At 36.2% G+C, this 12,879-nt stretch overlaps 3 protein-coding genes across 15 annotated transcripts in view; 2 read left to right on the top strand and 1 right to left on the bottom strand.

The window, feature by feature from the left end:
- The window catches only part of LOC127864178 (uncharacterized), a 677,094-nt gene that overhangs the window by 187,215 nt on the left and 477,000 nt on the right, over positions 1–12,879 (top strand). The window lies entirely within an intron of this gene.
- Positions 1–12,879, bottom strand: part of LOC127864190 (uncharacterized) — a 174,082-nt gene that overhangs the window by 86,913 nt on the left and 74,290 nt on the right. The window lies entirely within an intron of this gene.
- Positions 9,598–12,287, top strand: LOC127864183 (E3 SUMO-protein ligase ZBED1-like). The gene is made up of 3 exons (XM_052403881.1): positions 9,598–10,502; positions 10,947–11,134; positions 11,651–12,287. Exons 1-3 carry the CDS (start codon positions 9,619–9,621, stop codon positions 12,034–12,036), a joined length of 1,458 nt encoding a protein of 485 aa, XP_052259841.1. The 5' UTR covers positions 9,598–9,618; the 3' UTR covers positions 12,037–12,287.

Below are 12,879 nucleotides of genomic sequence, written 5' to 3'. Positions count from 1 at the left end.
ACTACTCAGTACTAATTCCCGGCTCTTTCATGCTTAGCACTGACAGTACTGATTCCCGGCTCTTTCAAGCTTAGAACGCAGTACTGATTCCCGGCTTTTTCAAGCTTACTACTCAGTACTGATTCCAGGCTTTTTCAAGCTTACTACTCAGTACTGATTCCCGGCTCTTTCAAGCTTTCTACTCAATACTGATTCCCGGCTCTTTCATGCTTAGTACTCAGTACTGATTCTCGGTTCTTTAATGCTTACTACTCAGTACTGATTCCTGATATTCTCATGGTTTTTCAGTGTGGTTCTTGAATGCTTACTACATGTTCTCAGTACTGATTCCTGATATTCTCATGGTTTTTCATTGTGGTTCTTTGATGCTTACTATTCAGTACTGATTCCCAATATTCTCATGGTTTTCCAATGTGTCTTTTTCATGCTTACTACTCATTACTGTTTCCCAGCTTACAACTCACTACTGATTCCCGGCTCTTTTATGCTTGCTACTCAGAACTGCTTCCCAAACGAAAAGTTATGCTTGTCCGAAAGTGCAAGTGTCTTAAATTGTACATGTTGAATATACATATATATTTATAGTAAATAATATAAACAAATATAATAGCTTAAAACATCTGCCAATAATACAGACACTCAATTAATCTGATTTAAATATTATTAATATGATTTAATATATTATAACAGTAATAGAAAACTGAATTAGAATTGGAATACATTTTAAAGCAATAAATAGTTTTGTAAACATGATTTCTGTGCGTGTCCCTTAAGTCTGATATCTATAATTTGTGCATATTTTTTTTTAAATAGAAGTTATACTCTAAACAAATATCTACGAAACTCGATCATGATCCCTATAAAGTGAAGGTTTTTCCTTTACAATTTATCTCAAGGGAGATATAAATAATTGTTCTTGCTTGTTGATTTACACATATATTGCCTTTTTCTGGAACTCATTCTTAAAATTAACTCATATATTAACTAAGCGCATTATTGGGGAGCATTGATAAGTTTTACTTATATTCTTGTTTTTTGGCGTAGCTGTTTAACGTCACTTTTGACCTTAGATGACCTTCATTCATGATAGGTCCGAAATTAATAAACCGAATTGTACTTTGGCTACAATACAAAAATCACCGTAAACATTGGTAGTCTGGCTCCCAGACTAAAAGATTGGATGCATACAGTATCATTTGAACTGAAATATGAATATATTGTAAATTACATGTTAATTACAATAAATTAATAACTGTCATGATACAATACATCCTCTTAACATTACATCGAAACGTTTCTCATTAGTTTACGAAGCAGTATAGCATTAATCACATGTCTGTACAATTAAACGAATCTATTGTTTATATGGCGTAGCAGCCACACTAAACACTACAAAAACAGGCTAGATTGCACTTTACCGGTACGCAGTTGTTTACCACTATTGACAAAGCGGAGGTTTGGGGGCGGTAGCCCGCGATACTAAGGAAATATATTGGTGTTGGAAATATATCTGTCTATGATTTATTGCAATCCATATTTGCGTTTATTAGTTTAAATATGTTTTTTTGTACTTTGTTTTGTTCATTTTTAGCTCCACTGGCCAAAGGCCAGCAGGGCTTATGTCATGGTCCTGTGTCCGTCGTGTGTGCGTGTGTGCGTGCGTGCGTTAACTTTTTCTTAAAACATCTTCTTCTCCTAAACTACTGGTCCAATTTTGATGAAATTTCTCAGGAATGTTCCTGTGGTGAACCTCTTTCAAATTTGTTCAAATGATGCCCCTGGGGTCAAATTTGACTTTGCCCCTGGTGGTCAAAAAATTGAAAATTTGCTTATATAAGGCATATTTTGTGCAAACTTTATAAATCTTCTTGTCAAGAACCATTGGGCCTAGGGCTACCAAACTTGGTATGTAGTGACATTTTATAGTCCTCTACCAAGTTTGTTCAAATTATGCCCCTGGGGTCAAATTTGACCCTGCCCCGGGGGGGTCAAAAAATTGAAAATTTGCTTATATAAGGCCTATTTTGTGAAAACTTTAAAAATCTTCTTGTCCATAACCATTGGGCCTAGGGCTACTAAATTTTGTATGTAGTGACATCTAATAGTCCTCTACCAAGTTTGTTCAAATTATGCCCCTGGGGTCAAATATGACCCTGCCCCGGGGGGTTAAAAAATTGAAAATTTGCTATATAAGGCCTATTTTGTGCAAACTTTAAAAATCTTCTTGTCCATAACCATTTGGCCTAGGGCTATCAAATTTGCTATGTAGTGACATCTTATAGTTTTCTACCAAGTTTGTTCAAACTATGCCCCTGGGGTCAAATTTGAACCTGCCCCAGGGGGTTAAAAAATTGAAAATTTGCTTTTATAAGGCCTATTTTGTGCAAACTTTAAAAATCGTCTTGTCAATAACCATTGGGCCTAGGGCTACCAAATTTTCTATGTAGTGACATCTTATAGTCCTCTACCAAGTTTTTTCAAATTATGCCTCTGGGGTCAAATTTGACCCTGCCCCGGGGGGGTTAAAAAATAGAAAATTTGCTTATATAGGGCCTACTTTGTGCAAACTTTAAAAATCTTTTTAACCATAACCATTGGGCCTAGGGCTACCAAATTTGCTATGTAGTGACATCTTATAGTCTTCTACCAAGTTTGTTCAAACTATGCCCCTGGGGTCACATTTGACCCTGACCCGGGGGTCAAAAAATTGAACATTTGCTTATATAAGACCTATTTTGTGAAAACTTTGAAAATCTTCTTGTCCATAACCATTGGGCCAAGGGCTACCAAATTTGGTATGTAGTGACATCTTATTGTCCTCTACCAAGTTTGTTCAAATTAAGCCCCTGGCATCAAATTTGACCCTACCCTGGGGGGGGTAAAAAAATTGAAAATTTGCTTATATAAGGCCTATTTTGTGAAAACTTTAAAAAATCTTCTTGTCCATAACCATTGGGCCTAGGGCTACCAAATTTTGTATGTAGTGACATCTAATAGTCCTCTACCAAGTTTGTTCAAATTATGCCCCTGGGGTCAAATTTAACCCCGCCCTGGGGGGTCAAAAAATTGAAAATTTGCTTATATAAGTCCTATTTTGTGCAAACTTTAAAAATCTTCTTGTCCATAACCGTATGGCATAGGGCTACCAAATTTGGTATGTAATGACATCTTATAGTCCTCACCAAGTTTGTTCAAATTAAGCCCCTGGGATCAAATTTGACCGTTCCCCAGGGGTCACAAAATTGAACATATGCTTATATTGGGCTCATTTTGTGCAAGCTATAAAAATCTTTTTGTCCATAACCATTGGGCCTATTTCTATCAAATTTGGTAGGTAGTGACATCTAATAGTTCTCTACTTAGTTTTTTCAAATTATGCCCCTGGGAACAAATTTGACCTTGCCCCAGGGGTCACAAAAATGAACATACATGAAGGCTTAAATAAGGCCTATTTTGTGCAAACTTCAAACATCTTCTTGTTCTTAATTATAGAGCTTAGGGCTACTAAATTTGGTATGTTGTGATATCTAATAGTTCTCTACCAAATTTGTTCAAATTTTTCCCCAGGGCTCAAATTTGACCCTGTCCCGGGAGGTCACAAAACTGAACATATGACGTTTACCAGGGGAGATTACTGCGGCCGTGTGGCTGTGACCAACAACAACAACAACATCTTGTAAACATGAGATAAAACCCTGTCATTTAGTGCCATTTTAGATCAGATGGTGACTGCTTACAAAGGAATTGAAGTAAAAACATGTGTTCTGAATGTTTTTCTTATAAACTGAAAAAAGTCGGGATTTATTTAAATATGTCGAAAGTGACCATATATCCGGATAAAAAAAATTCGGATGACATGTTTATTTAATGTCTTTTTTGTTGTGTTTAAACCAGTCTAATAATATCTTATTGATTTTAAAACACAACTTCCATGAACATAATTATTTCCATAAAAGTCAATATATGATTCTGCATTGTAAACTCAAACTTTGTATCCAAGAGAAGGTGTTGGAATTAATGAAGTGCAATGTTCTTAACTGTCTATATGCTGCTTTTTAATAACGAATGATTCATTGTTCCATTTGTGAATTGTGACTCATGAATTGTGGAGATATGATTGTCAATTGCTCAACGATCTATATAAATTTCTGATCATTTTATAATTTTCTTAATATAAGTTATGAATTGATCTTAGAAGTCATATGTATTACTTAATTAAATACATTTATAAATATAAGAAATAATCTTTAGATTTTCATAATATTCTCAGGCCTGTTGGTCTAAGGGATGTGTGGGTTGTTAATTATATGTATGCCCCTCTTCGAAGAAGAGGGTGTTTATTGTTTTGCACATATGTCGGTCCGTCCGTCATCCGTATGTCCGTCCACCAGATGGTTTCTGGATGATAACTCAAGAACGCTTAGGCCTAGAATTATGACACTTCAAAGGTACATTGATCATGACTCGCAGATGAACCCTATTGATTTTCAGGTCACTAGGTCAAAGGTCAAGGTCACGGTGACCGGAAATAGTAAAATGGTTTCCGGATGATAACTCAAGAACGTTTTATGCCTAGGATCATGAAACTTCATAGTTGCATTGATCATGATTCACAGATGACCCCTATTGATTCTCAGGTGAAAGGTCAAGGTCACTGTGACCCGAAATAGTAAAATGTTTTCTGGATGATAACTCAAGAACGCTTATTCCTAGGATCATGAAACTTCATAGGTACATGGATCATGACTCGCAGATTACCCCTATTGATTTTCAGGTCACTAGGTCAAAGGTCACGGTGACTCAACTTAGAAAATGGTTTCCTTATTATAAATCAAGAACACTTACGCCTAAGATCATGAAACTTCATAGGTACATTTATCATGACTTGCAGATGACCCCTATTGACTTTCAGGTCACTAGGTCAAAGGTCAAGGTCACGGTGACTTCACACACAAAAATGGTTTCCGGATGATAACTAAAGAAAGCTTACGCCTAGGATCATGAAACTTCATAGGTACATTAATCATGACTCACAGATGGACCCCTATTGATTTTCATGTCACTAGGTCAAAGGTCAAGGTCACAGTGCCAAAATATGTATTCACTCAATGGCTGCCAGTACAACTGACAGCCCATATGGGGGGGCATGCATGTTTTACAAACAGCCCTTGTTTGAGATGATTCTATACAAAGAAAGATGCTACTATTGTATTTGTTATAAATGTGTGAAAGGCTCTAAGAAGGAACCAGAGATTATTAACCCTTTGCCAAACACCAACAGGATTTTACGGGTTTATAGCTGACGACTTTATAAAAAATTATGATAAAATGAGAAATTGCTCAAGATGAGCAATTTCTCCTTTTATCACAATTATTTCTACCCTACCTGATTATTTCCTTAATATTCCATTACAATTTAATTGTCGTCTGCAACCTTTTTATGTCCCCCACTATAGTAGTGGGGGATATATTGTTTTTGCCCTGTCTGTTGGTCTGTTGGTGTGTTGGTCTGTTGGTCTGTTGGTCTGTCTCTTGGTCTGTTTGCGCCAACTTTAACATTTTGCAATAACTTTTGCTATATTGAAGATAGCAACTTCATATTTGGCATGCATGTGTATCTCATGAAGCTGCACATTTTGAGTGGTGAAAGGTTAAGGTCAAGGTCATCCTTCAAGGTCAGAGGTCAAATATATGTGGCCAAAATCGCTCATTTTATGAATACTTTTGCAATATTGAAGATAGCAACTTGATATTTGGCATGCATGTGTATCTCATGGAGCTGCACATTTTGAGTGGTGAAAGGTCAAGGTCAAGGTCAACCTACAAGGTCAGAGGTCAAATATATGTGGCCCAAATCGCTTATTTTATAAATACTTTTGCAATATTGAAGATAGCAACTTGATATTTAGCATGCATGTGCATCTCATGGAGCTACACATTTTTAGTGGTGAAAGGTCAAGGTCAATGTCATCCTTCAAGGTCAAAGGTAACATTTATGGGGATATGGTGTTTCACAAACACATTGCTTGTTAAAAATATTTTCAAATTAAACTGCGATAGTTTTATTTAATAATTCACTTTTAATGTTACTCAGAATAAACTATTCCTATTTACTTAAATGAGCCATGCTCTGTGAAAAAGGTTTTAATGCGTGTGCGTAAAGTGTAATACAGATAAGCCTGTGCAGTCTGCACAGGCTAATCAAAGATGAAACTTGTCATGTTATGGTATGTTTCGTTTACAGAGAGTATCTTCTTTGCAAAAATCTAGTTTAGGCGGAAAGAGTTGTCCCTGAAAGGTGTTTTAATTCGTGTGCGTAAAGTGTAACCCTGATAAGCCTGTGCAGTCTGCACAGGCTAATCAGAGATGAAACGTTTCATTGTATGGTATGTGTCGTTTACAGAGAGTCTCTTCTTAGCAAGAATCTAGTTTAGGCGGAAAGAGTCATCCCTGATTAGCCCGTGTTGACTACATTAAACCCGCTTTTCCCAGAGCACGGCTCATTTAAATTAATTGACAACAATCTTGAGTTAAATATATTAATCGGTTAATTCAATTAAAAGCAATACTTGTTTCTGCAAATGCATACCTGTCTCACAGAATAGTCCCAGCCACCCATCCATACAAATACAGATCTTGCCGTGGAACCAGTACACTCTTCTCCATCCTGACATGGGCTATTGTAACATGGATCTTTAACTGAAAGAATTATATAGAAATAATCCCCTAAAATGTAGTGATCTGCAAACAAAAATGCCAATCAAAGAAACTGTTTATGCCCCGGATCGAATGATCAGGGTTATATTGTTTCTGTCTGTCTGTCATTGTATGTGTATGTCTGTCATTGTATGTGTTTGTCTGTCATTGTATGTGAATGTCTGTCATTGTATGTGTCTGTCTTTCATTGTATGTGTATGTCTGTCATTGTATGTGTGTGTCTGTGCCAAAACTTCAACCTTGGTCATAACTTTTGCAATATTGATGATAGCAACTTGATATTTGGCATGCATGTGTATCTCATAGAGCTGCACATTTTGTGTGGTGAAAGGTCAAGGTCATCTTTAAGGCCAAATGTCAAATATATGGCTTCAAAGCGGCGCAGTAGGGGGCATTGTGTTCCACAAACACAGCTCTTGTTAAGGCTATATCTCATATAGGCTATAAGATTTGAATATGAAACGTTATGGGTGTGTAGATATCAATGAGGAGAATTGCAATTCATTAACACAATTACCCTACACTTATAACTACCTTTTAATTATTACCCTACACTTATTTATTATACTGTATATCAAGGATTTTCACAGACCCATGAACAAAGTTTATCAAATCAACAACTGTGGTTGTTTTGGAAAGATTCAATGTGTCAGTGTTTTTTTTTCATTCAAAATCGAGTCCTGTAATCTGACTCATTCAACATGGAAAAAAGTATAATCGAAGGTTTCCAAAAAAAAATATTTATATTTTATATTTCAATTAAACCAACATGCAGGTAAATATAATACTGGACACACTTGTATCTTCAATTTTGAAGCATTTTTTAGCAAAACAACATCAACACTATTTTCCCAATTTTAGTCTAAACGCCACAAATTTTCCCAATTCAAAGGGACCCGGCCCCATTCCCAAAACGATACCCACAAGATGCTAAGCAAAGTAATTTTAGTTGACTGAAATGTATATTCAAGCCACATGCTTCATGGTTGTGCTGTGTTTCCCCCCCCCACCTTCATGCCAAGAAGTACTCGCATATCCCTGCATACTATTTTGTTAGCATCATATGTCAATATATGTAATATCACGATATAAGAAGTTAATGCCTCTTTTTCTTATTGAACTGGCTTACACATTCAGTTTGGTCCAATTATAGCAGCATTTTAGTTGCTATAAAAGGTACAGCATTCAGCTGCATATTGCAATATCGTACTAATGACTACAACTTTGAAACTTCGTAGGTAGAAGCACTTGCCTGCCCTTTGCACAATTATGTAGCCTGTACATACATGTAGATAATACAAAACAGAATAAATAAGGAACATTAGCACAATGTGTTTTAGTAATGTCAGCTTCTGACATAAGTTTGTGTATTATTCAATGTATATGTGTTTGATTATTTGTTAATCATGGTCAGAAAACTAAATTGTGTCCATGATTCATTGTCTGACTTTAATATAAAGTATCATCTAAACATTTTTTAGTTTGTTGTTGACTATGAATCATGGTAAGACAGAGACAAGATGCCTTTTGACCATGAATCATTGTCAGCAAGGGACAATACATCTGTATCATGATTAACAACAACATGAACCTGCTGAGAAGCTTTTATTTTACTACATGTTAAATAATAAAAGCTAGCATCTTGTTTTTTCATCAAAATGTGGAATGTTTATCAAACGGACAGTGATTTATTAGATAGAAATTGCTGTTGACCTCCAGTCATGGTCAAACAAAGACTATAAACCATGATTAAAATATTACATTATTGCTTACAAAGTTAGAACCAGACACTAGTTATACAATTAATATCAATGTTTAAATACTTGAATTTGACAATTTTTTAAACTAACAATATTTCATGGTTCTGAAAACATGTTCTTTTTAACAGTCAGTCAGACCAATGTCCAATGATTGTTGATCATACATGTAGTCTGATCAACCAAAGCCAATGGCACAATCAACTAGGGCTGCAACAATATACCGGTATATCGGTATATATCGCAATACGCAAACCGCATATTGTATCGCGATACGATTTTCATCATACCGGTACGAAAATTCTAAAAAAAAGAATCCTCATTTCGTCCGGAAAAAACATCTAAAATAATGATAACACGGTAAACAAAACAAATCGGTGGTAAGTAAAATATGTTACGTAAAAGTAGCAATTAAAAAAGTCTATTGAACGGATTAGCTTCGTTACATGGGAGCACGGAGCGTTTATTGTCTTGTCTAGAGTCCGTGATGGGAGTCCGCACGATATGCTTCCGCATGTCATATTGTAAAATTTCAGATGAAGCTGTGAAAATACGAAAAAACAAAACAAACAAAACAATTCATTACACAAAACAAATGTAAATTGATGTTATTATCAACAAAAATTAAGTGCAATCTAGCCCAAAGTCTCTTTCGGGTTATTATTCTTCTTGTCGGCTTTTATAATGGTTCTCAAAATGGCAGACGATACGGACGCGGAGTTTGAGTTTATTGACTGTGAATTCGAAGGGAAAAAGTGTTGTTTGGCCGTATTTTCGTTTGAAAAGGAAGAGGGGAACGAACGAAATCGAAGAAGGAATCGGATATTGCAACAGGTGTAAGGATGGTGTAAAATATAGTGGGGGAACATCAAATTTGTTTTCTCACTTAGAGCGACACCACCGAATTTTCCTTAAATCTGATGGAAAAGGTAAACAATCGGACGAAGCACCACGACGCATGTTAGGACAGCCAACACTTGTTGAAGTGTGCCACAAACTTGACCAATATCGACCTTCATCTGAAAGATCAAAAGACATTTCTGACAAAATTGCAATGTTCATTGTCAAAGACCTTCGTCCGTTTAGTGTTGTGTCAAATAAAGGATTTCGTGCACTTGTTCAGACCTTAGATCCCAGGTACACCATGCCATCTCGTACTTATTTTAGTGAAACGGCAATCCCAGATATGTATGATCAAGTTAAAGCAGATGTAAAATTGCAGTTGTCCAAAGCCTCATCGGTGGCCTTAACCACCGATGGTTGGACCAGTCGAGCTACTGAATCGTATGTAACCATTACATCAACACACATTTCAGCTGACTGGCAAATTCATAATTATGCTCTCCAAACACGGGAACTTCCTCTAAGCCATACAGGAGAAAACATTGCCAATGTTTTGAAAGATGCTATCAATGAGTGGGGTTTGCCAGAGTGTTCCGCTTTGGTGACTGATAATGCTGCTAATATGTCGGTGGCTGCAAAACTTGTTGGCTTTCAGCATCACTTGGGCTGTTACGCACACACTCTGAATTTAGCTGCTCAAAAGGGATTGAAAATTAACAGTGTGTCACGACTGCTAGGCCAAATAAGAAGAATTGTGTCTTTTTTTCATCGTAGCACAACTGCAGCCGCTGCACTGAAAGAGCGTTCAAAGGTAGTTGGGGTGCGATCAGTAAAATTAATCCAAGATGTCAGTACACGATGGAACTCTGCCGTTGATATGTTAGAGCGTTTCCTGGAGTTGCAACCAGCAGTGTATGCTGCTCTCATGAGCAAAGAAATTCGTTCAAAGGAAAAGGATGTTACAACTTTAACTGATGCAGATGTGACCCTCGCTGAAAATGTAATGTCTGTTCTCATCCCCCTCAGAACAGTGTCTACAGGTCTCTGCAAAGAATCGTGTCCAACTGCGTCCCTGATTTTGCCTCTTCAAAAGAAGCTGTTAGAACAAGCCCTGACTTTCAATGACACAGACACGCCAGCAATAAGACAGCTGAAGCAGACAATTGCTGATGACCTGAAGCCAAGGTAGCATTGTAGCTTAACTTTTTGGTGCTTTTGATTTCCAATATTCATAAGAAACCCCAACAGTTTGTTTTAACCCATTTATTTAAGCTCTTTTGCATTGAAAGCCTTTGGCTTTTATCTACACTATCGAGTCCTTTTCCTGGGAATAAAAGTATGTGTTGTCCATGGAGGAGATAATGAAACGTTGAAAACGCTACCCGAGTAGGGATCAAACCCACGAACTCCCAATTACTTGGCGGACACCACATCCACTACACCATCCCGAACAGTTAGCATAGGCTTTTATACTATAGCAAAATATGAATGATTGAATAAATGAGAAAGTCACCAAAACAATCCAGACAAGTTTATACAACCATTCTATCACTATCTCGGATCCCATGTTTTCAGATTTAAATGTCTTATTACTTATTAGGATTTAGGAATGTGTTATTTCTTATTCAGATATTCCAGCGCCAGTGTGAAGATGTTTCTAGAGGAGGTTGCTTTGCTTGATCCTAGATGCAAAACATCATACTTGTCAGACGCTCATGGTCTCCTTGTAAGCAACAGGGTCATTTCTAGTGCTGCAAGTCTAGTACCTAGCGTAGTGGATGACCCTAGCCCGGACTCATCACAACAGAAAGTCACTGGTATTAAAATTGAGAAAGCATTTAACAGTTACATGTATTCAGTAATCAGTAATGTCACTTTTTTGTGAGTAGTGTGACTGACATTGTTGCACTAACACAGTAACACTCACTTTATTGTTTTTAGATATTAATTAATAATACTTTTTTAAATAAAATATAAAGTATTTGTAATTTATTTAAAATCAGTGAAACTTATTGATAAATCGTATAGCTACTAGCTAGTAGTTAGGTACTAGTTACTTAGTATTGGTCAGAATACTTGTTCTACACAGGCTAATCCCAATAATAGAGAATACATTTAAAATATCAACATATAGTCACACAGAAAATTAATAATTGAAATCATTTCAATTTTTTAGTAAATGTTATGTGTGACTATGTGTTAATAATTTAATATCACCATTATCATGAAAATAGTATGATACAGAACACACACATGATGTAAAACTTTAATATTATAAGTTATAGCCATTATTATATTTTTTATAACACAATATTATTTCCATTGGTTTGCAGTTCTAGCTGACCCTAGTGAGGGAAAGCAGATTTCGAGTAGAGCAGGTGGCTTAGCATCCTTCCTGAGTGATGTCATGGCTGTTCAACCTTCAAAGCCTACCAATGCAGTTCCTTCAGGACTTCAGCGAGCTACAGAGGAGATGTTTCAGTATTTGAAGTGTGATTTATTGGGTTTAGAACTTGACCCACTCATTTGGTGGAGAGAACATGAGGGTAGTTTGCCACTGTTGGCTATGCTTGCACGAAAGTATTTGTGTGTCCCAGCTACGAGTGTCCCCTCTGAGCGTGTTTTCAGCACTGCAGGGGACATTTTAAGTGCCCAGCGTGCAAGCATGGACTCGGACAAAGTGGACACGCTAATATTTCTTAAGAAAAACATGAAGTAAAGTTAAATGAGTTTTTTGAACAATTGTGTTATGTTACATAGTTTGTTACATAGTTTAACTGTTAACTGAGCAATAAACATGCTTTAAACATACAATAGAAAGGTTATGTTCTTTAAATTAAGTTGGTTTTGGTGATAAGCTGGTGATTTATAATTCTGGCACAAGTTAGCAATATATCGCAATATATTGCAATACGGGTTTTTGAACTGACAATATATTGCAATACGGTTTTTGGCGTATTGTTGCAGCCCTACAATCAACCATGGTTAAACATGGTCAAACATGATTCAAGGTTTACATTTCAGCAATTAGCTTATTAAAAAGTAATTTATACAATTTTAAGTTTGATATGTACTGTAGACTTCATATTTGCATATACTACCGGAATAACTGATTATAAAATGGAATACTCTGTCACATAATAATATCAATTCACAAGCTATGGCTTCATTGGAATCAGAGACAAAATAGCATTCGACTTAAAGGGATCTTTTCACGCTTTGGTAAATTGACAAAATTGAAAAAAGTTGTTTCAGATTCGCATATTTTCGTTTTAGTTATGATATTTGTGAGGAAACAGTAATACTAAACATTTACCATGGTCTAATATAGCCATTATATGCATCTTTTGACGATTTTAAAACCTAAAAATTATAAAGCGTTGCAACGCGAAACGATTGAATAATTTGGAGAGTTCTGTTTTTGTCGTTAAATTTTGTGAAACTACGAAGATTGCTTATATAAGGTATAAAATACGTCAAGTATGTGTACTCGGCGGAATAGCTCAGTAGGCTAAAGCGTTTTTACTTCAGGACTATGGCAGGACTCCAGGGGTCACTGGTT

The sequence above is a fragment of the Dreissena polymorpha genome, chromosome 1 (genome assembly GCF_020536995.1).
Source record: "Dreissena polymorpha isolate Duluth1 chromosome 1, UMN_Dpol_1.0, whole genome shotgun sequence".
In the NCBI taxonomy this organism is placed as follows: Eukaryota; Metazoa; Mollusca; class Bivalvia; order Myida; family Dreissenidae; genus Dreissena; species Dreissena polymorpha.
Note: the sequence above shows the minus strand (reverse complement) of the source record. Positions and strands in the feature narration are given on the sequence as shown.